This window comes from Sturnira hondurensis, unplaced genomic scaffold (genome assembly GCF_014824575.4).
Source record: "Sturnira hondurensis isolate 20B ecotype Veracruz unplaced genomic scaffold, ASM1482457v3 Scaffold0025376, whole genome shotgun sequence".
Lineage (NCBI taxonomy): Eukaryota > Metazoa > Chordata > Mammalia > Chiroptera > Phyllostomidae > Sturnira > Sturnira hondurensis.
The window spans coordinates 1,226,757-1,251,266 of NW_028098007.1; the positions used below are offsets into that span (position 1 = coordinate 1,226,757).

The 24,510-nt window shown below is 41.3% G+C and overlaps 1 protein-coding gene across 3 annotated transcripts in view; it reads left to right on the plus strand.

Moving 5' to 3' along the window:
• The window catches only part of TESK2 (testis associated actin remodelling kinase 2), a 122,014-nt gene that overhangs the window by 88,601 nt on the left and 8,903 nt on the right, over nucleotides 1-24,510 (plus strand). For 2 of the 3 annotated variants that reach the window (XM_037039532.1, XM_037039534.1), the window contains one exon: nucleotides 20,318-20,464. The exons of the other annotated variant lie outside the window; for it this stretch is intronic. In XM_037039532.1, coding sequence (XP_036895427.1) covers nucleotides 20,318-20,464 — 147 coding nt within the window. The remainder of the gene's footprint in view (nucleotides 1-20,317; nucleotides 20,465-24,510) is intronic. 3 annotated transcript variants of the gene reach the window in all.

The window sequence follows — 24,510 nt, forward strand, 5'->3', positions numbered from 1 at the left end:
AGGCATGTGGCCTGACTAGGAATCGAACCGCGATTGTCTGGTTCGCAGGCCTGCGCTCAATCCACTGAGCTACGCCAGCCAGGGCGGAAAGAGTTTTCTAGGCAGTGGGAATAGCAAGTACAAAGACATGTGGCAGATAAGTGTTGGTGTGGTCAAGGAACTGCAAGGAGGGTGATGTGGCTGCAGAGGCGAGAGTAAAAAGAATCTGTGTGGGTGAGTGTCAGAGAGGAAACACAGGCCAGATTGTATAGTCTTACAGACCATTGTAAGAACTTCAGCTTTTACTCAGGATGAATTATGTTCTGGAGGTTTTTGAGTAGGGGTATGACATGGCCCTGACTAGTGTGGATTGGGTGTTGTCCTGCAAACCAAAGGGTTGCTGGTTTGATTCCCAGTCAGGGTACATGCCTGGGTTGCTGGCCAGATTCCTAGTAGAGGGCATACGAGAATGAACCAAGTGATGTTTCTCTTCCTCTCTTTGTCCCTCCCCTTCCCTCTCTCTAAAAATAAATAAAAAATTTAAAAAAAATTAAAGGAAAAGAAACAACCAATGAAGGCATAAATAAGTGGAACAGTAAATCTATGTTTCTCTCCCTTCCCCTTTCTCTCTAACATCAATAAATAAACAATTTTAAGAAGAAAAAGTTCTTTTTTTCTTAATGTTTTGTGCCAGGACCTGCTACACTCCCACCTCCAACCCCCAGTTTTCTTTTTTGCTTTTTTATAAAAAAAGATTTTATTTATCTTTAGAGGAGAAGGAAAGGAGAGAGGGAGAGAAATATCAATGTATGGTTGCCTCTCATGCGTCCCCTGCGGGGAACTGGCTTGCAACCCAGGCATGTGCCCTGACTGGGAATCGAACCATGATCCTTTGGTTCACAGGCCTGTGCTCAATCCACTGAGCTATACTAGTCAGGGCTTCCACCCACCTATTTTCAATTCTCACACAATTTCATGAAATTGATGATATTTTTTTCTATTTTACAGATGAGCAGTGTGAAGTCTCAGAAACAAATGATCTAAAGTCTCTTAGCTAAGTAGTGGATCTAGGATATGAATCAAGTTCTGGCTGACTATAATTGTGTTTCCTAGATTTTAATCTCTTTGGGCTTGACTATTTTATTATTGCTGAGTCTTCATAACTGGCACATAAAGGCATAAATACTAGGTGAATGGATAAATAGATGAATAAATGAATATTGCCTCCCAATATTTAAGCTTCCAGCAGTTAAACTGTTAGCTGCAAAGACAGCTCACTCTTTCAAAGATGTGTAAAAAATATCTGTATCTATATATATATTTATCTATATCTACATATATTCATATATCTATGGATATGGAAACAATGTAAAATGAAGGAGGAGCTACAGTTTGGAGCTGCCATCCCAGAGAGGTTACCTTGCCATCTTACGCCTCCAACCTTTGGAATGTTAAAACAGGGCAAAATAACCTTTGGACTGGGCCTAACGCAACCTTGTGTCCTGAAGAACTGTTTGCAAAGATAACGAGAAGCAGATATTATGACTACTGACTGATGACTAATGGACTGAAAATTAGCATTGTTTATAATTAGCGTCACTCTGCTAGCTTATGAGCACCAACAGAAATACTTTTTTTCTATGGTGTCATTGTTCCCCTTCCCTTTCTCATAAATACCCTTGCCTTTGTTTTCTAATAGAAGCATTATATGGGCTTCTGCCTAAGTGCTTCCCAAACACCTATATTTTTAAATTGTATTTTATTTTATTTTTAGGTTATCAGTTGTTTTGGCTGTCCATTTGATGAATCTTTTCACAATGTTGGTAGTGGTAAACAGCAGAAGGATTTAAAAAATGCTTTAGGGGATTTCTAGCTAATATTTCTCCTAATCTTCTCCATAATTGTAGAACTAGTGTGGCAGTTGAATTCATAGAACTCTTTTTGAGTTTAGGCTAATCCTGTTTCTCGTAGAAGTTTTGACAACTGTGTTTTTCCTAACTTGAAAAGTGGTATCAGTCACAGGAACTGGGTCCCTGTTGGCTCTTGAGAGCTGCTTCTGCTTAGGATTCCGTAGCAAATAGGACAATAGAAGGAGGATAACCTCTCAATATGCCTGTCACACATTTTTACTACTTTTGAGGCATTTCAGCATTCCTATAGCTGATAACATAATCACTACCTGTACTTTTTGTGTTTACTTGCTCATTTCTATCTATCATGGTCACCATTGCTTGCTTAGTAAATTCTTAGATCAGTGATTTCCAAAGTGAATTAGAAGCATTTCTTTTTTTTTTTTTTTAAGATTTCATTTATTTATTTTTAGAGAGGGAAGGGAAGCAGAAAGAGAGGGAGAGGAACACCAGTGTGTGGTTGCCTCTTGCGTGTTCCCCACTGGGGATCTGGCCCACAACCTAGGCATGTGCCCTGACTGGGAATTGAACCAGCGACCCTTTGGTTCACAGGCCAGCACTCAATCCACTGAGCCACACTAGCCAGGGCACAGGCATTTCTTAACATGCTCATTTAAGCACATTTCACCTTCCTATAATTGCTTGTGTCTGTTTTCTACTCAGCAAATCAACTAAGCAGACACTTTGTGTCAAGAGAGTAATTAATAACTTGCATAAGTATTAGTATAGTGCCTAACTTTTCTACAAATGATAGTTCACTTTTCCTTCATCTCTGACTCCTCCATGTGTTACATCTTTTTACCATGTCCTGTCCATTATACCTCCTTGCTGTATCTTGAACCTGTTTATCTTTTGCCATTTCCTTCTGCCATCATCATATTTTGCCACAAACTCTTAACTAGTCTCCCTATCATCTTGATCATTACCTTACATCCATATTGTCCATATTGCCAGCCAGAGTGGTCTTTTTAACATACAAGCCTAGCCCTGGCTGGTGTAGCTCAGTGGATTGAGCTCGGGCCTGTGAACCGAACAACCGCGGTTCGATTCCCCGTCAGGGCACACACCTGGGTTGCAGGCCAATTCCCAGCAGGGGACGCATGAGAGGCAACCACACATTGATATTTCTGCCCCCCTCTCTCCTTCTCTTCCCCCCTCTCTAAAAATGAATAAATAAAATCTTAAAAAACAAAACATACAAGCCTATATTTTAAACCATCTTAGCTATTTTAAGTGTACAGTTTACTAGTACTCCATGTGTTTGTGTTGTTGTGTAGCAGACCTCTACATCTCTTTAATCTTGCCTAATTGAAACTCTTTACCTATTGACTAGCTCCCCATTTCCCCCTCCCTCCAGCCCCTGGTGACTACTATTCTACTTTCTGTGATTTTGATGGCTGTAGATACCTCGGAGAACGGGAATCATAGCATTTGGGTTTTAGGTGGGCGGGGGGGGGGCGTGGACTGGCTTATTTCACTCATAATAATGTTTTAAAGTTTCATCCATGTGGTAACATGGGACAGGATTTTCTTCCTGGGTACTATTATACCTCATTTTACTTATCCAGTCACCAGTTGATGGTTTGGGTTGAACCTGGGTGTGCATGTTATCTCTTTGAGACCCTGCTTTCAATTCTTTTAGATATATACCCAGAAGTGGGATTGCTGGCTGATGTGGTAGTTCTATATTTAATTTTTTTGAGGAACCGCTGTACTGTTTTCTGTAGTAGGTATACCATTTTACCATCCCACCAACAGCACTATAGCACAAACAAGAATTCTAGTTTCTCCAAATCCTCATTAACATGTGTTACTTTCTGTGTGTTTTTTTTAAAATAGTAGTCATCCTAATGGGTATGAGGTGATATCTATCTCACTGTGGTTTGGATTTGCATTTCTCATTGATTACAGAGACTGTCCTTTCTCCACTGACACAAGAGGGTTTATTTCTGGGTTTTCTACTCCATTCCATTGGTCTATTTGTCTGTCTTGATGCCAACATCGCGGTGCTTAATAAAAATCTAATTTTGTTTCTCCCTGCATAAACCCTTTTATGACTCCTAATTGCCCTCAGGGTAGAGTCAAAACATCGGATCCTGCTACTGTTTATCTCTGTGGTCTCACTGCTCACTTCTTTGACCTCTTCTGCCCCTGTCTCAATTGAGTGCTATGACTGCACTGAACCTCTTCAAGTTCCGCAGATAGAACCCTTTCCACCTTTGGGCCTCTATGCCAGCTCTTCCCTCTGCCTAGAGCACAACCTGTCCGTCTCCCCGTAGGCTTAGCCAGGCCCTACTTAACCTTCAGGACCCAGCTTATTAGATACCACTTTCTCTGAGAACCCTTTTATGGTTTCCCAAGATTAGTTAGATAACTCTTCTATATGTTCCCACAATGCACTAGTCTTTGTCATAATATTTATCATTGATTTTAATTCACTGCTTGTGTGTGTTAGGCAGATTATGAATTCCTTAACTGTTTTGTTTGTATTGACATCCACAGGACTTGACAAATGATAGCTGCTTATCATTTGATTGATTGACTAATCAGTGGCATTTTCTGGCTCAAAACCTTCAGTGATTTCCTTGTCAATTACAGTATAGTTTTATAACCTTAGCTGCTACCAGGATTGTTTAGGAGCTTTTTAGAAGGTACAGATGCCAGAGCCTCACACAAGACCTATTGAATTAAAGTCTCGGGTGAGGTCCAGGCACCTGTAGTATTTAAAAATAAATTAACAAAGCTCCATAGGTTATTTTGATGTACAGCAGGGTTAAAACATGGAATCCAAGACAAACTCTTAGATTGGTGTCCTAGACCTCTATTTTCTATAGCATCATCCTGCCTTTTTTCCTCACAGTTTTCCTCTTCTTTAACTCTATAATTCAGGCAAACTGGTTTTTATGTGTTTACAAAACACAATCTGCTTTCTTATATTATTTCTTCAGCCTGAAATATACTCTTTTCCTTTATCTGATAGAAATTTCTTCCTTTACAACTTGACTTCAAGTCTGCTTGTTTCTCAATAAAACCTTTTCTTTTTCTTTTTTTAAATTACTTTATTGTTGTTCAGTTACAGTTGTCTGCATTCCACCCCACCCCACCACTCCCCCCACCCTAGCCAAACCCACCTCCCTCCCTTGCTTCCACCTTCTCCCTTGGTTTTGTCCATGTGTCCTTTATAGTCTTTCCTGAAAACCCTTCTTCCCACTGTCCCCTCCCCCCTCCCCTCTGGCTATTGTTAGATTGTTCTTATTTTCAATGTCTCTGGTTATATTTTGTTTGCTTTTTTCTCTTGTTGACCATGTTCCAGTTAAAGGTAAGATCATATGGTATTTTCTTCTCTGCCACTGCTATGTTTCCCGTCTTCCTTACTTGGTTATAATATTTCTGTCCATTGATTTTTTTTCTATATAGTTTTTGGTACCTCTCTTATCATGCATTCTGCCATGTAGTCAAGTCACTTTTGCTTTAGTTTTCCTATACAAGCCATAAGCTACTAAAGTAGAAGGAACCCAGGTTTCAGGGTCAAATGGCTTGGGGTAAATCCATGCTCCACCATTACTAGTAGAATAACTATTGTCCTGGCTAGTGTAGCTCAGTGGATTGAGCACGGGCCTGCAAACCAAAGGGTTACTGGTTCGATTCCCAGTCTAGGGCACATGCCTGGGTTATGGGCTTGGTCCCCAGTAGGGGGCCTCTGAGAGGCAACCATACATTGATGTTTCTCTCCCCCTGTCTTTCTCCTTCCCTTCCCCTCTCTCTAAAAGTAAATAAATAAAATCTTAAAAAAAAGAATAACTGTTAGCAAATTATTTAAATTCTCTGGGCCTGATTTCCTCATCTATTAAAAAAGATGATGAGCCCTGGCTGGTGTGACTCAGTTGATTGAGCACCACCCTGTGAACCTAAAGGTCACCAGTTCAATTCCCCATCAGGACACATGCCTGAGTCACAGTCCAATTCCCCACTTGGGGTGTGTGAGAGGCAACCAATTGATGTATCTCTTGCACATTGATGTTTCTCTCCCTGTCTTCTTCTCTCTAAAAAGAAATAAAATAAGATAAAAAAGGATGACAAGAATGTCTCAAGATACTACAAGGTTCAAATGAGGTTACTATGAAAGTGCTTTGTAAAACCAGTTAGTTGCTAGATGTTATATGTGACGGCAGGGATAGTATCTTACTCATTTGTGTAATTCTAATTTTCCAGTAATACCTTGTGTTTAGAAGACACTTTATGGATATTGGCTGGATGATCAAATGAAGGGACAGGAAGCAAACATTTTATACCATCTAAAAAGTGAAGTCGAGATAAATTTTCTAACCCACTTTAGCACCTGTGTGAATGGCTGGAACACTGCCTCATGAATGGAATAATTTCGAAATGGCCTTTTGCACTGTTCAAATGTAAGACCTCTGGTGTATTCATTCTTTGACTCTGTGACTAACTTGCTCAACAACTTTTTTTCTATCCAACTAGCCAGTCGAACACGTATTTCTAGTACTCCCAGAAGGAACAGAACTGAGCACTGGACTTTTGGAAATTCACATAAAACAATAGATGTGTTACTTACCTAATAAGTCTTTTTTTTAAATTTCTTAAATTTTAATTTTTTAAAAGATTTTATTTATTTATCTTTAGAGGGGAAGAGAAGGAGAGAGGGAGAGAAATATCAATGTATGGCTGCCTCTGCCAGGGACACACAATGTATCGTGTGTCCCCTGCCAGGAACTGGCCTATAACCCAAGCATGTGCCCTGACTGGGAATCGGACTGCGATCCTCTGGTTTACAGGCCCGCGCTCAATCCACTGAGCTACACCAGCCAGGCTAATAAGTCTTTAAGTCAACTAAGATGCTTGGGTGAAAAAATATTTCATATTTTTAAACCAATGATTTATTGTAGTTGGCAGTATTAGGGACACTCTCTTTAAGAATTTTTTTTATTTTGATTATCAAATCAAACACTTATTAAAGAAGTAGCTCATATTTCTAGAATGTTAAGTGCCATTTTCTTTTTTCATCCTTATGATAACCCTCTAAATATAGCCGTTATTATTGCTATTTTATGTAAGAAGACACTGAGACTTAGGGGGAGTAAATGATACTTGAAAAGCTGCTCTCCCACTTTTAACCTGCTTAAGTCCTCAATTTTCAAATCTTAGTTTAAATTTTCATTTCATTGTAGTGGCTTTCCCCAAATGACCTGCCCCCTGCACCCCCATCTAGATTGTGACTTTGCTTATTATTCTTTTAGATAGCTCCCTTTTCATTGTAGCACATCTCATAACATACAATTCTTCGTTTATGTGAATGTTTGCTTGTTATATCTCTCTCATGTATCAGTTTCCTGAGGACTGGGACCATTTTCTTTTTGTTTACTACTGGCACCAAATAGGTAGCAGGTCACTGAAGACATAGGAGTTGGAAGGGGGCAGTAGTCAAGGTGGGGCATCTAAAGACCAAGTCCTTGGATGTTGGAAGTCTGGAATGTTGGCTGGAGGGCACCATGGTGAAGGGTGCCCACAATCATTGAGTGTGGTTCTCATTCTATTCACTAACCTGTTTCTCCTGATAAAGCTAAAATACAAGTGGCTTTGCAGACGCAGCGTGTTACTGAAGGAAAATGTATGATATGGGGCTTAGAATGGCTTGCCTTTGAGGTCTATTCTGTCATATTATATTGTTATTCCATATCCTTGGGCATGAACATGTACTTTAAATTTTTTTTATTGATTGAGTTTAGAGGGAGAAGAAGAGACAGAGGGAGAGAAACATCAATCTGTTGTTCCACTTATTTATGCATACCTTGGTTGATTCCTGTATATGCCCTGACTAGAGATTGGATCTGCAACCTTGACATATCAGGACAACATTCTAACCAACTGAGCTCCCCAGCCAGGGCTGAACATTTATTTTTGAAAAAATTTATCCATGGCAAGTGAGATAAATAAGGGTAATATAATGTATGTTGATACAACTAACTTATCCTATACATAACATCATAGAATTTTTTTCTGAAAATACCTAAAAGGTAAGGAAACATTCATGAAGATCAGACAGAAGATTTAAATCATTTTTTAGATTTAAAAATTTTTAAAAGATTTTATTTATGTATTTTCAGATAGAGGGAAGGGAGACAGAAAAAGAGGGACAGAAACATCGATGTGAGAAAGGAGCATTGATTGGTTGCCTCTCCTACGCATCCCAAGCAGGGACAAACCCTCAACCCAGGTCCTGACTGGGAATCGAACTGGAGATCTTTTTTTTTTTTTTAAGATTTTATTTATTTATTTTTAGAGGGGAAGGGAAGGAGAGAAATATCAATGTGTGGTTGCCTCCCATGAGTCCCCCGCCGGGAACCGGCCCGCAACCCAGGCATGTGCCCTGACTGGGAATCGAACCACGATCGTGTGGTTCGCAGGCCCGCGCTCAATCCACTGAGCTACACCAGCCAGGGCCGAACTGGAGATCTTTTGCTTTGTCCATGACACCTAACTAACTGAGCCACAACAGTCAGGGCAAAAGATTAAAATTTTGAGAACTAGACAAAGACTAGATCATGCAGGGCCTTAATAGGCCATGGTAAGGATTTTGAATTTTATTTTAAATATATCAGGAAGCAATTGATTTTAAACAGGAGAGTAATGGGATACAATTTGCATTTTAAAAATAGCACTTTGGCTGATCTATGGAGAATAGATTATAGGGGGGCAGATGTGGGGGCCAGGAGACCAGTAGGGAGAAACTTATATTTGAGATTATATGAGAGGTTTGGGTTGAACTGGAGTGGGATCTGTAAAGACGTTTAAAGATCTGTTTTGGAAATAGAAGTACAAGGTCTTGGTAGTGATGCTGAGAAGGAGGAGAGTGAGGAATCAAATGATGCCCTGTGCTAGGTAAGTGGTGGTACCATTTACTGAGATGTGGGAAACTTGGAGAGCGCAGCTGGAATACTTTGCCTCCCTCGCCCTGGCAGTGTTTTTTTTAACATAACGCCGTAATTGGCGCACAGGTGCTTCTTGACTTACAATGGAGTTATGTCTCGATAAACCCATCGAGACATAGTTGAAAATATTAAGTTGAAAATACATTTAATGCACCTAACCTAATGAACACCATAGGTTAGCCTACCCTACCTAAACCTTGCTGAGAACACAACATTCAAAAAACACTGGCAACACATTACACTGTAGTTGTTTACCTTTGTGTTGGGTTCCAGGCTGGGAGCTGGGGCTCACTGCTGCTCCCCAGAATTGTGGGAGAGTATCGTACTGCATATTGCTAGCCCAGGAAAAGACCAAAACTCAAAACTGAAAGAACGATTTCTATTGAATGCATATTACTTTTGCACCATCATCAAATTGAAAAATTGTAAAGTTGAACCGTTATGAGTTGGGGACCATCGTAGTCTCTTTACTGTAGAAAACCAGACTCAGTCTTTTAGCATTTCAGGAGTAGCACACCATTAAATTTTAAAGGCCCTTCATTGGATAAGACCTTTAGCTCTGAAGACTGGGTTAGCTGATGAGAACTGATTCATGAAGGGTGAAGAAGGAATCCCTATATATAAGTTAGCGACATATAATGATTAGGGACACTTAATTCATTTAACAAGTATTATTGGGGCCTATTTTGCCAGGCACTGATCTAAGCATGGCTTTGTACCTGTTCTCTATGAACGCATGAAATGAAGTTAATGGTGTGTCGGGACATCCTGAATTTATTTGGGAAGGGGTTCAGAATTCAGTGCTATGGTTACTCTGCTTCTAGTCATTTAGAAATTTTTTTTTTACAATTTAAAATCCCCCAAACCCTTCTGAGTTCTATCATATGCAGATCTGCTGCTTTGCTTGAATCAAGAGTTGGCCTTAGACCAGCATCAGCTACCTCCTAGAGAGTCCCCGTGGCTTAAAGAGGAAAGATATTTTGAACCGTTGGTAAAATAAATCTAGACTGAACATCACTCAAGACTGGCCATCTGATTTTTCTCATTTACTCTCTCGTAAAAGAGGGTACATCATTCTGACACTTGAGATGGTCTGAAATTGAGGGAAAGGTTCTCCCTTTTTCCTTGGAGATGCAGGTACACCAGACCTCAAATTTGTTTTTTCTGCAATAGAAGCAGAACTGGCTGGTTCCTTTTTCTCCACCCCTTCCTTTGGTAACTCCAAGTAATCTTTGTGAATTTCTGGGTATTTGGTTGCCTATTTGATCCTTAGCCTTCAGAGAGGATTTCTGCCTGCACTTTTGTTACCTAATTGACCCTCAGCCTTCAGAAGAGATTTCTTCAACTCACTGTTGGGCTGGGAAGCTGTCTTCCACACAGCAAACTGGAAATCTCTGAAACCTTCCCTCCCTTGCTACTCTTCTGCCTACCATTTGCCACTAGAAGATAGCATTTGAGCTTGTAGTTTGCCTTCTTTAACTTTTGCTTGCCTTCTTCCTTATCCAGAGACCAAACAGTGTTCTAATATAGGCAGAAGAGGTGGAAGAAATGATTGGTTCACTTGAGGACACAGTTTCCTTTAATATAAAACACATTAATTAGAAACCTAACCTCTTTTGGTTTGTACTTTTATTTTGTACACTGTTAAGTCCCTGCCCTTCAGCTCTGGTGGGGAAGCAGGATGCTTTGTCTCCCTTAACAGATTGCTTTGAGCTCCATTCACTCTGAGCCCAGTCACCAGGTGAATGTCAGAGATTCCTGTCTAGATTCGGAGAGCCCGGGGTTGTGGTGAAACCAGAAAAGTCAGTGTTTGTGCTGCCTGTCACCACCAGAAATAATAAGCAGAGACGGGGATCGAATCTGTATGAGCACTTTATTCAGAAGGCTGGTGACCTGGCAAGATGGTGGGTTATGTGCCCTAAGAGACTGTCTTACATTTCATTTCAAACCAACCCTTTTTATATGGGGTTTGGAATGCAGAGAAAAGGTTAATCAGATAAAAGCTACAACATTCTTTCATCTGTTGACCTTATGTGTGTCCTGGGCAGTGGATATCTCTCCCTGGAGCACAATGGCTCAGATACCACCTTGACTGCTTGCAATCCTCCTGAGGCACAAAGGTGGAACTGCTCACGGTCTGTGGAGCCAGGGTGGGTCACACCTTCAGTTCCTGAAACGATTGCTTTTTACATGCATTGATTACTAAGCTTATTAACTATTACTTAAAATGAAAATTTTCCAACTCTTGGGTTCATTCCCCCATCAGCATTAGTAAGGTGGAAGTAGGAATGCTTTTAGACCATGCTCCCCATAGCCATGTTGTGTTGCTGGTAGACTTATTGTGAATTTTGGATGGGAAGGCAGGCTAGATGGAGTGATCAAGAGCCCTGGCCCGGCACTGGCTGGTGTACCTCAGTGGACCGAGCACGCGCCTATGAAGCAAAGGGTTGCCGGTTTGATTCCCAGTCAAGGCACATGCCTGGGTTGCAGGCCAGGTCCCCTGTAGGGGACACATGGGAGGCAAGCACACACTGATGTATCTCTCCCACTCTTTCTCCTTCCCTTCCCCTCTCTCTAAAAATAAATTTAAAAAATAAAAATAAAAAAGACCCCGGGCCTGATCTTAAATCATGTCTGAGACCATTGACAGCTAGTAGAGCTTCTTGGGGTAAAGGGAACAGTCTCCTTATCTTAGTTTATTTCTTTGAGAGGATCTATTCTACAGATTTATTTTTTTTAATGTTTACTATATTTAAACAAGTTTGATCTTGATTATGAGATGTTTGATGTAAGAGTTTGGAGTCCGTGAGTAAACTATTGTTTTAGTGTTTATAGTAGTTTACATGCATAGAAAACCACTTGTACTATTTCAGGTTTGTTACACAAATCTATGTTCTTCAAAGTGGTGATGGATTCCTAGTGTCCATCTGTGGGAAGTGTGAGGGAAGTGGGAAAGATATCTATGGCCTCTTTTACTTGGCTTTCAGCTGCTGACGAAAGAAGTGTCTTCTGTAATTTCCTAAAGAAGATCTTGGTTCTATTTTTTAAGTCCATGTAATTCTGACAACTTCAAGAAGTCTGTTGTAAGGGTGGTGAGAGAATTCTCAGTGATACACTCGTATCATTGAGTGGGCAAGCACTGTTTGTTTTTTTTTTTATATTAACTACAATCCACACTTTATTAGGATTTCCTTCGTTTCCCCCTCTTGTCCTTTTTCTGTTTCAGAATACCATCCAGGATACTATGTTCCATTTAGTTGTCATGTGGTAGTTTCTCAAACTTCCCTGTTGTTTTTTAAAATCAAGATGTAATTCACATACCAGAGAATTCTTTCTCTTAAAGTGTACAATTCAGTGATAGTCTATTGACAAAGTTTTCTAAGCACTGACACTGTCTAATTACCCCCAAAGAACCCCTGTACATGTTGACAGTCACTCCCCAATCCTCTTCCCCTCAGCCTCTGAGCCACCAACCTACATTTTCTTTGTGGGTTTCCCTATTCTGAACATTTCATATAATCGGAATCATAAAATACGCCCTTTTGTGTCTCACTTCTTTCATTTGGCAAGATGTTTTCAAGTTTCATGCACATTGAACATGAGTTAATACATCATTCCTTTTTTAAAATTTATTCATCTTTAGAGGGGAAGGGAAGGAGAGAAAGAGAGAAATATCAATGTATGGTTGCCTCTCATGAATCCTCTGCTGGAAACTGGCCCGCAACGCAGGCATGTGCCCTGACTGGGAATCGAACTGCGATTGTGTGGTTCGCAGGCCTGTGCTCAATCCACTGAGCTTCGCCAGCCAGGGCACATCATTCCTTTTTATGGCTCCATAATATCCTGTGGGTGGACAGTAAACAAACATTTTGTTTACCCATTCATCAATTGTTGGACATTTGGGTTGTTCTACTGTTGAGCTTTTATAACCAAACACTGTTTTGCATTACAATTTATAGCCAATGCTACCATGGTATCTGCCTTAGAGTAGGCATTATTAATATTTGTTTTGCATGGTATTTATCAGAAAATTTGTCTAAAAGCATATTTTACTTTTTGATCTTAAATTACATTAATGACTGAATCGGGAGGGTTTCCCATAAGAGAGAAGTTGAAACCTGCCTCTCTTTATTTAAATGTAGTTAATTTCATTTGTTCACTCAACAATTTATTGTTCCAGGCAACCGATTGATGTTTCTCCCTCCCTCCCACGCTCCCTCTCTAGAATCGATAAGCATGTACTCCAGTGAGGATTGAAAAAAAAAGAATTAGCAAATATATGAAGGGAAGGAGAGTATTCTGGGCAGTAGATGAACATATATGAAAGCAGAGAGATTGAAATATTTAAATATCCTGAAACACATTTTGGGTTCTCTTCTCTTCGAATCAGTTTATTACCACTGATCATTTCAGTCTGACAGGCCCTGGAGGACTTCCCGGAGTGGAGGCTGAACTGTCACAAACTTGGGTCTTGGCAGATGTACGGACATAGGCTTTCAGTGGCTGTGGAACCTCGAGCTGAGAATAGGAGGTGACTTGGGAGCACAAGCCTCCCACAGGGTGCTCTTGGGATGCCTGTCCTGGAATTACCCAGGGCAGTAACAAAGCTTTCTTTTCTTCTCTAAACCAAGCCAGCAGGATGGGGTGTCTGTTGGCCTTTGTGTTTGGAGCCGACCAACAAACAGACAGTGGCCAGCACAATGGCATTGTTGGGCTTCAGTGAAAAGTAGGTTGGGGCCCAGGCTCTCCTCCGTAGAGGGCCCGTCCAAAGGACCGAGATTCAACAAGCCTCTGATTTGGATGTTTGGCATTGATGCTGGTTTCTGACTTACTGACGGCACCTAAGATTACAGGATCTCTTCCCATAGCTTCTCTGAACACCTCAATTTGGAAGCTCTGAGTTGCCTTTGACTCTTTTTCCTCAGTTCTCGTATGTACCACTCAGTTGCTAAATTCTTTAGATTCTACCTCTGCATATTCTAACTCTAGCCCACATTTTCATGCCCAAATAGCACTCTAAGTCAGGCATTTGGTCATCTCTCATGTGGACTATTGCAGTAGCCTCCCTTCATCCCTTCATCACTACTTATATTTATGCAGAACAAAACCCCTACCAACCTCTGCACTTTATATTTGTGTTCCTTTTGCCTAGGATGTCTTTGTTACTCCCAACCTGCATATGAGCGTCTATGGAATGGAAATGAATCCTCAACAATGAGTGATTAGCCAGGCCTAGGTTGGGGAGAAGGGTAATCCCGACAAAGGGATCAGCAATGTGTACAAAAGTACAGGTGAACAGGGAATGAAACCTTTATAAGCAGGAGTGAAGTATTTTGTTTGCCATGTTGATGTGGGTTTTACCCTAAGTGTAATTGGGCATCAACTGAATAATTATAACAGGAGGGGGGCTTCAGGTTGGCATTTCAGAAGGGTTATCTTGTTTCTATTATATAAAATGGATTGGAATAAGGGCTAAGTATGTTCAAGACCTACAAAGGAGACCGGATACTAGTTAGAGAACTAATGGAGTAACCCAGGGGAAGAATGATGATGATAAAATATAGATCATGGGAAGCCCTGGCTGGTGTGGCTCAGTGGGTTGAGTGCTGGCTTGTGAACCAAAGGGTCGCTGGTTTGATTCCCAGTCAGGGCACACGCCTGGGTTGCGGGCCAGGTCCCCAGTAGGGGTGGCGCACGAGGCAACCACACATTGATGTTTCTCTCCCTCTCTTTCTTCCTCCTTTTCCCTCTCTCTAAAAATAAATAATAAAATCTTCCCCCCAAAAAGATATTGACAGTGGGGAGAATAAATTGTGTACTGTGACGTCAGCACTGTGCTGAACATATTTTGTATACTTTATCTCTTAATTGGAACCCACCTTTGATAAAACATCACATCCTATTGATTCTACCTCTCATGTCTCCAGATACTAACTTCCTCACTGCCATTGTGTTATTCAGGCCTCTATTTCTTCCCACCTGGATGATTCCAGAAGCCTCCTAACTATTCTCCAAGCCTCATTCCTGACCTTTCCATACAGCTTTTATATTACTGTTAGAATGATATTTCATGTAGCATATCGGATCATATTATTGTCCTGTGTAAAAAAATATTTGTTAGTTGATTATATAATATGTCCTGTCTACTAGGCTGCAAACTAAGGGCAGAAACTGGCCCCACTTATCTCTGCGTTTTCATATAGTAGGTTTTTATTGGTTGATGGATGACTCTTCCTCAGGACAGCCCTATAATTAGATGATAACAAGTGATTTCTGTTAGTTGCATGGCAGCACATTTATCTGCCTTAGGTAAGCATTCTAGCTCCAGGCCTGTCAGATAGATTTTTCAAAAGGGGGTATTACAGTTGATATTTTCTTTGAGCCTGTCTGAATATGGGTTTGAATCACTGTTCAGAAATAAGCTTTTTTGGTTGCAGATATCAGTATGTTGATCATTCTAAGTAAAAACAAAAAAAAGCAGCCGTTTGGTTGTATTCTTTCTGGTTTTGATCAGGTGAGGCTGCTGTAGTCGACAGGCGTCAGCAAGAATCAGGAATGGGAGCTCTGGGCGTAGACCCGGTGAGGCTGTCCTAGTTGACTAGAGTCAGCAAGAATCGGGAATGGGACCTCTGGGTATGGTGAGTGGTAGGTACTGCTTGGCCTTGCTCCAGAATATGCATTGTGTGGATGTGCTTATGTGCCTGTCTGCGCCTGAGCTGGTACCCTCAGAGCCTCTATGGGATACATGGAAAGAACCATTCTCTCAGCCTAGGCCACTGCTGTCTTTTAGGATCCAACTCACATGTTACTTCCTTTCTGAAACTTTCCAAACTCCTCAAGCAGAGTCAGTTTCTACTTTCATACCCCTAGTATTTACCTCTGGTAAAAAGGCCTGTTGGTATTATATACTTAATCTATGTGTCTTTCACTGGACTTTTATAAAGTCTTATCTGTGTGTTATTCATTTTTTTAAAACATTATTTATTTTTAGAGAGAGAGGGGAAGGGGGAGAGAAACATCAATGTGTGGTTGCCTCTGTGTGCTCCCTACTGGAGACCAGCCTGCAACCCAGACACGTTCCTTGACTGGGAATGGAACCAGCAACCCTTTGGTTCACAGCCCGTGCTCAACCCACTGAGCTACACCAGCCAGGGCGCATGTTATTCATGTTTATACACACTATGTTTAGCATGTACTAGGGACTCTTCTATTCATTGGGAGATATAATGTTCATGTAAACGAACTAGTTCTTACTGTCATATGGGTGCAGCAAGACGGGAAGGCATGCCCAATAAAAGTGTGTGGAAGCCCTGGCTGGTGTAGCTCAGTGGATTGAGCGCGGGCCTGCGAACCAGATGTTAGTGGTTCGATTCCCAGTCAGGGCACATCCCTGGGTTTCAGGCCAGTTCCCTGCAGGGACCATTTCCCAGCAGGGGATGCACGAGAAGCAACCATACATTGATGTTTCTCTTCCTCTCCTTCCCTTCCCCTCTAATAATAAATAAATAAATATTTGGAAAAAAAAAGTGTGTAGAAATAACCTGAAATGATATTCCTGAGTGGAGAGCTGAGTATCAACCCATCTGTCCCTTTGATGATTTTTTTAGGGTGTTGGCATATGACTTCTTGCATTTATAATACTGTTTAGTTACCAACATACATTTACCTATTGAGTGCCTTTTAGGAAAACAGTCTTTAATGAAATCATGTATCAAACACAAATGAAATGGCAGAAACTCTGTTACAATGTTTGATTAGATCACGAAGAAGACAGGCAGGTTGTGGGGCAGGAAAAAGTTGGAGACCTGTCACTGAGGGCTACTGAAGTACTGGTAACACATTTGATTGGCTGATATATTTTTCTGAGTTTGAAAGTTTAAAGGGACAACAGTAAGAAATGCAAAATGTAAAAACTTCTCTCTCTAGTAAGTTATGTTAATAAATTGCCAGTGCCCTAGGTTGCTTTGTAGGGCTGCCCAAGGGAGTGGTCTGGAAGAAAAAGAAAGCAAAGCAGCTGTTGTCCTCACCCCAGAAAGCTGAGTATGCTAGTGCAGTTTCTCTTGCCTCTGCTTCCTGCAGAGGATTATTTGTTCAGAGGACACGCCAGCTGAGTCTGCACTGGAAGTTGCTTATGGGGAAGTGAACGTCCCAACTAATGGGCACACAGAGTATATAGCAACTTAGAAATCTTCCTTGTTGGCGGATCTTAAACTTCCTTTCCTCATAGATGCAAAAGATCTTGAGACACTGAGACATTGTGGTTTCTGAAGGCCCAGAGACTTATTAGCCCTACGAGATTATTCACCAAAGGCTCTCCACCAAAGGCTGGCAAGAGAAATTGGTTGTAACAATAAACTTCATTCGGTTTCCCTCTCTGGTCTTGGTTTGTACTTTTTCCATCTTGCCTGGAAAAGTCAGAGCCTATTAACTGGTGTGATTCCTCACTGTGTCTTACCTTTCGTCTCTGCTTTTCACCTTCTGGCTTGGTCTGTGGGTTTCTCAGGTCTTCAGTGATATGGCTGAACAGAGTAAACATGTTTTCTGAACCAGAATCAAGAGTCCTGACTTAGTCCGGCCTACAGATAGTGCACATACAGCCTTGCCTCAGTCTTTTCTGCCCGGCCGCCCTCAGTTGGAAAACCTGAGTGGCTCCTGAAGTCAGGCCTTCCGTGTTCCATCGTCACCATGACAAAGGAGTGAACCACACCTCCGGTCTTTCTGGCTCTCAGAGCTAAAGAAATTTGTCTGCATCATTAGGTGTCAGCTTTATTGCTCCCATGTGGCTTGGAGTTTGCAGGTTCAGTTTCTTTTTAGCAAATGAGCACTTCAAATGTGAACTGTGGACAGATTCAACTGGAGTGAAGAAATGAAGGCACTGTGCTAATGCCATTATGCCTCATTCTGAGATGTCCAAAGATGGATTATCAAGCAGGATGAAGCAGATTGACAGGTTTCTCTTTTGAGAAATTAGGTGTATTTTTAGCCATTCTCTGTGCGATGCCAAACCTGATCCGCCTTGACCAAGGATCTGAAGAGCTGCACCGTGCTGCCCCCAACTGGCGCTTTTTGGCGTTTATGTTACCACATCAGAAAGTCTGGTTATATGGCACTTAAATTTTTTCTGAGCACTTTCATATATTTTTATTCAATTCTCATAATAATATTGTGAATTATATGGATCAGAGATGACCATACCTACTTAATAGGTGGGAAAACTGAAGGATATTCATATTAATTGATTTGCCCAAAGTTAAATGACTATTAAGGGGCAAAATTGGACTAAAATTCAGATCTCTTGCCTCCTAGCCCATTAGGTTTCCTAGTTTTTTGTAAATTCAATAATACCCCCCATAATAGGTATTAAGAGCTTAATTTTAGGCTTAGAGAAATTTGTCCCTTTTTCTTCCTTGGAAGGAGAAGGAACATAATGCTACATCATGTAAAGTTTGGATAAATCCATAACCTGATTGGAAGAAAACTCAGAGCTCCTGTATTGTGCGAGGCTGACTTGGATACTGCGGCCTCTAACTCTCTGGTATATACGGTGGTAAAGAGCACGGAGTCTGGAGCCAGACTGCCTGGGTTTAAACCCTGGCTCTGCTCCTTAATAACTGGGTCACTTTGAGCAAGATTCTTAACCTCTGAATGCTTTTCGTAAAGTGAGGATCCTAGTACACTTCATCTCATAGTGTTATATGCAGATTCAATGAGATAATTAATGTAAAGTTCTTAGAACAGTGCCTGGCACAAAGTAATCACTATGTAAATAAATATTAGCTGCTGTTATTATTATCATCTGTATATAATGTGTTTATTTGTTCTTTAAAAAAAGCAAAGCAGCCCTTTATGACTATGTAGGCATGATGAACGGCTGACTTTCTTGAAAGAGTACATCTTCACATAGTTTCTCTGTAGCTTTATCTCCTATTCATTCCTCAGTTCACTTTGGCTTTACTGTGGTCTTAACCATTTGACTGAAACTGCTCTGGCCATGGTTACCAGTGACTCCTAGTTACAAGTTTAGTAAACATTTTTAATGCTCATCATACTTGATCTGTAACACTCAATACTTTTGGTCTTTTCTTCTTTGGAGTATTTTCTTTCTTTGACTTCTGTGATGATATTCTTGTTTGGTTCTCCTTTTTTATGCCTGCTTCTTTATTTTATTTTATTTTAAGATTTTATTTATTTCTTTTTAGAGAAGAAGGGAAGGAGAGAAGGAGAGAAATATCAATGTATGGTTGCCTCTCATGAGTCCCCTGCTGGGAACTGGCCTGCAACCCAGGCATGTGCCCTGACTGGGAATCGAACCGATATTGTGTGGTTTCGCAGGCCCGCGCTCAATCACTGACCTACATCAGCCAGGGTTATGCCTGCTTCTTTATATGTTAGTTTGCCACCTTACATGTTAACCCCTGGGCAATTTCATTCATTCCTTGGCCTCCATGACCACTTCAGCTCAATGTTATTGCCTCATAAATGTTAGTCTCTAGCCCAGACTTTGTTCCTGAACTTTAAATAACTCTCTGTAGGACATCTCTACCTTGGTTGCCCCATAAGCCTTTAAACTCAACACATCTTGGCCAAACTTGTCTTTTAACATTGCCTCTTCTTCTGAAAACTTGTTTCTCTCTCTGTATTCTGTATATTTCATAATGGCATCCAGGGACCAATAACTTCGAAGCAACTTATGGCTTTCCATTGCCCTCATCCCCCCGTACAGGCAGTCATCAAGTTTTGTTTTTACTCTGCCATCTGAGTATATCTTGAATCTTACTCTGTCCCGTTGCCTCCACTCTTGCCTTAACTCAGGCACCCTACTTTCACCAGGATTATTGCAATAATCTCCTCACTTATTTTCCCTTCTCCATGTTCTCCACTCAAATCCATTTATGAATACCCTTGCTAAAATAATCTTTTCTTTAAAAAGCAAAGCAAATATCAATGTGTTATTCTTCTGCTTTTTGTTGTTGTTGTTGTTGTTTCCTGTAGACAAGGTAAAGCCCGTAGATCTTAGCAAAGTATATCAGCCTCATCTGCATCTCCGGGCCATCTTTTCTAGATGCACCGTGCACTAACCTATATTTTTGCCTTATGCCGCTCCCTTTGTGTGGACTGTCTCCTTTCCTGTTCCCCCAGGTTATCCTTTGACTCCTTTTGTGTTTTGACTCCTTATTTTCTTGTGCAGCTTTGTCTGACATGTTCAGATTGAGTTAGTAACTTTATTCTCTGCTCTGCATAGTGTTGTTGTACATGTACAAACTTATCCTTTACCAAATGTCTGTCTATGTCTTAATAGATTGTGATCTCCTTCATAGAAGGTATCTTTTTGTGTAACACTTATCAGATGCAGAATAGGGCCTCAGTCCCTTAAAAGAAACAAACAGAAGGCTCTATCTTCTGTTTACTCTCTAGTGGTTTTACCACCAGCCGAACATTCCTAACAAATGGTAGCTGGGCTTTCCTTCTGTTTTGCAGTATATCAACTCTGGAAACCTGGAACAGTTGCTAGACAGTAACCTGCATTTGCCCTGGACTGTGAGGGTGAAACTGGCCTATGACATAGCAGTGGGCCTCTGCTACCTTCACTTCAAAGGCATTTTCCATCGGGACCTCACATCTAAGGTACGAAAGCTTTTCTTGCACAACTCTGAGACACTGTCCTCCATGACCAAGAAAGCTGCATTAAGAAATTAGTCATAATAAACTTTGGAGAGATGGAGCTCTCCTCCACATTTAACAGATAATCACAGAGGACACAACTTAATACTCTGTTAAGCTGGCCCTTAGAAAGCCAATCTTGGCTCACAGCAGATGCCTTTCCATGTTGAGCCAGGCAACACATACATCTTGAGAACCTTCATGCTTTACTTTAATCTCCTGGAAATGTGGGTTGCAGGAGCAAAAGGCTTGAGGAGAGCTAAGAGGGTCTTGACCAATAGGACAACAGTAGTCAGGACAATGTGGGAACCTGTTTCTAACTGTTCTCTCTCATGGCCTCCAGGAAGTAGCTCTTAACTGAGAGCAGGAGTTCAGTGATTTTTAGTCACTTGAGTGCAGGTTTTGAGGTCTGTAATGTACTAACCCATTTTCTATCTCTATGATTGAGTTTCTGCCATTCTACCAGTTCCTATTTGGTGTCAGCTGGTCTCTGTAGTATTCTCTTGCTGTCCAAATTGCTGTGTGACCAGGTTAGAAAAGAGTTGCCTTTAGAGGGAGTTGGCCATACTACCCATAGGCATCTCAGGGCCAATTTACCCAGGATACCATTGGGACAAGGCTTATATAAATAATAACGTTTGATCATTGATGTGAGAAGCATAGTCATCTAATATTACTTCTGTCTAAGACCATTTTAAAGTCTTCTAGGGAGGTCTATGGGAGTTTTGTACTTGCCCAAGAAAAGCTGTCATTTCATTTCCCATCCTCAACAGATACATATGGACACACACATACATGCATACACACACTCCTACACCTCTTCTGTCATGGACCAGGGTAAGAGAGACTGTTATAAGAAAAAGTGTACTGAGGGAACAAAAGCAAGCTGTATTCTCAGAGCCAATAAGGCCTAGAGAAGTAAGTCTCTGGCCTCACATTGGAATGATTCTAGTGTTCCAGATAGAAGTACTGTCCCCGAGGGACCCTGGCCATTGTTTTATAAACTACATACTACACAGAAAATAGCTCTGGGGAAGGTGATTGAAGGGTCATTTGTAGTCAGCTGCACTGTTAACAAAGGAACACTAAGGCTGGCAGGTAGAATCTGGTGACCAGCTGAGGCCTACTTATGAGGAAGCCTTTGTCTTCATCAGTACCTGCAAGGACCGGACAGTTGGACATTTGGGACATGGAAGATGGTATTTTTTTCCCTTCATCAGCCTTCGTTATTTCCTAGATTGCTTTAGAAAGTCAAGACTAGGAAAGCTGCCCTTGTTCTAGGCAAATAGGTAGGGTCGTGTCAATTTAGACACTGCCTGAAGTTGATATCCTCATCTCCCCTCGGACATGCAGCCAAAATCAAATCTTTGCTTCCTATTCAGAGAGCATCTTTTCCTCCAAGGTAGAGTGAGATCTTGACAAGTTATCTTGTCATGACATGCAGACATTTCTCCCACACCTAGTGACTTCTCCTGTGCCTGGCACCATGGATGAAAGACTGTTAGAAAAGGACAATTTCTGACCTAAAGGTACCACAGTCTTGTTGGGAAATAATTAAAACACAGTCCACAATGTTTTACAATTGAGTGTTCAGCCATAGGATACAGGTTTTCAGAGAAAAAAAAAATCACTAGACTTTCTGGAGAAAAGCTCCCCTAAGAGCTTCTAAAAGCTCATCATTTTCTTCTCTCTGTTCCCAAAATACTTTGTCCCATTGTGATAATGTAGAAGTGTGGTTCTGTCTGGGCTTGTCATGTTGTAAAAATGACTGTAACTACTCTGGCTGGTGTGGTTCAGTTGGTTGAACGTCATCCAGTAACTGAAAGGTTTCAGGTTCAATTCCTGGTCCAGGAGCGTACGATGCCCCCAGGCTGCACATATGGAAGGGAATCAATCTACGCTTTTCTCTCACATCGGTGTTTCTCTCTCCCCCGTACTCTCTCTGTAAAAAAGAAAAGAAAAAGGTAGAAAGATGTCCTTGGGCAAGGATTTAAAAACATTTTTTAATGACTATAATCTTTTTGGAACTATAGGGTAAGACCACTGTCCTTTGGTTTTCCTAATAGGGAGTAGGTATTTCCGGTGCCTCCCAGTGGCCTGAGACAAGAAACTAGGAATTTAGGAGAAAGAAGTGTGCCTCTCAGGGCTGTGCTTTCTTGGGCCTGAACTTTGGGGGTATTGGGGGTACTTCCAGGTGATAAGAATAAATGACTTTGCAAACTGGAGACAGACTAGGAAGTGCATTTTAGGGAATCTCAAGTTGAAGAGAAACAGGAAAATTTTACAAGGCAGACCATCCAATTGGAGAGACTGTGTTCATTGCCGTTTCATCATCTCTGACCTTTTGTCTGAATCTCAGTCTCACTGTAACTGTGTGGCCAGGATTAGGGAGAAGGATGACTGTCCATACCTAGGCCAGAGCAGCCCCACCCAGAAGACCAGAAGAATAAGGAGCCTCAAGGGAGAAATAAGGCTAAGGGGATAGAGTAGGGCTTTGAGGTTTCCAAAATATCTCCTCATTGCCAACCTTGGGTCTGCGTTTGATTTCCTTAAGTACAATAGATGGTTTGCTTCATATTATTTGTTTGTTTTATTGTGTTGTATCTTGTACCTAGCATAGAGCCTGTCAGAGGAGGGCCTTCAGGGTTCTCTTTCAGAAAATGCATTTGGTGGCACAGAGGCCAAAACATCTGCTTGAGAGCTGAGATTTTGAGTCCCAGACCCAATTTTGTTCCCCCCCCCCCATATGAATTCAGTGCCCTTGGGGCCTCAGGGTTCCCAGTCTATAAAATAAATTCTGTCCTTGACCTTGCAGAAGCAATCAGTCTGGACATCTCAGAGCAGAACTTATAGGAGGGATTTAAAGTATTGAGAACATGTTCCAGGTGGGTAAACCATGAAAGAAAAGCAGATGATCCTTTTTTTCATATAATCCTGAGCCTGTGGCAAAAGCCAAGAACCTGTCAGAGTGCCTCCTGAAAGCAGCATCGCCTTTGCAGGGTTCACACGTGACTGCAGTGCTCTTTTCAAGAGTGGAAAGTCCATCAGGGTGGCTGTCAGAGGTAGCTGTTCAGTCTAATTTTGTAATTACTTCTGAGAAATAGCCTGACACAACTTTGTGAGGCAGTGGTGCTGATAGTTTACTTAGAAGGAGTGGGAGGTAATGTGGCTTTTCAAATATTGGGTTCGTGAGCTCCACCAGGAAGTGGCAATAACCACACACAGGCTTTTACCTGTAGCTCTAGGAGTAGCTGGTGCCACTGCGCACGAGGTTTGGCTCTTAGGGGCAGCTGAGAGAACAGTTTCTTTCTGCTTATACCATTGCTGCCCAGGATCAGGCAAGCACCATTATGTTTGGTTACCCTTAACAGTATAAATTATGAATTGTAACTCTATTCTTGGTTTTTGGTATATATATATGTATGTATATATTTTCATTGACTCCAAAGAAGCCACTCTGATGAATCCATCAGTATGAAAAGCCTATATCTTAACTATGGTCTTAGGCGGTACTGCACAACAGCTAGGAATAGAAAATGACACTTTTCAGAGACTTAAAAGAGCATGAATTAGGAACAAGTTGAATGCTGGAGGGATGTGGAGAGTGTTTATTAGGGCACTCTACAGTTGTGTTTTATAATGAGCTTTTGAGAATCATTTATGTTGTGCTATTAGAGGACATAGTGTCAGGGACATAGAAATGGCTGGAATCTAATCTGTACCATCCTTGGGCTTTTATTTTATTTTATTTTATTTTATTTTATTAAAGATTGTATTTATTTATATTTAGAGAGAGCAGAAGGGAGAAAGAAAGAGAGGTGAAAAACATCAGCAGGTTGTGCTATTCACAAGCCCCCAGCTGGGGACCTGGCCTGCAACCCAGGCATGTGTCCTGACTCAGGATCAAACTGGTGACCTTTTCTGGTTTGCAAACCCGTGCTCAATCCACTGAGCCACACCCACCAGGGCTATCTTGGGCTTTAGGCTAGTTGACCAGACAGATATGTGAG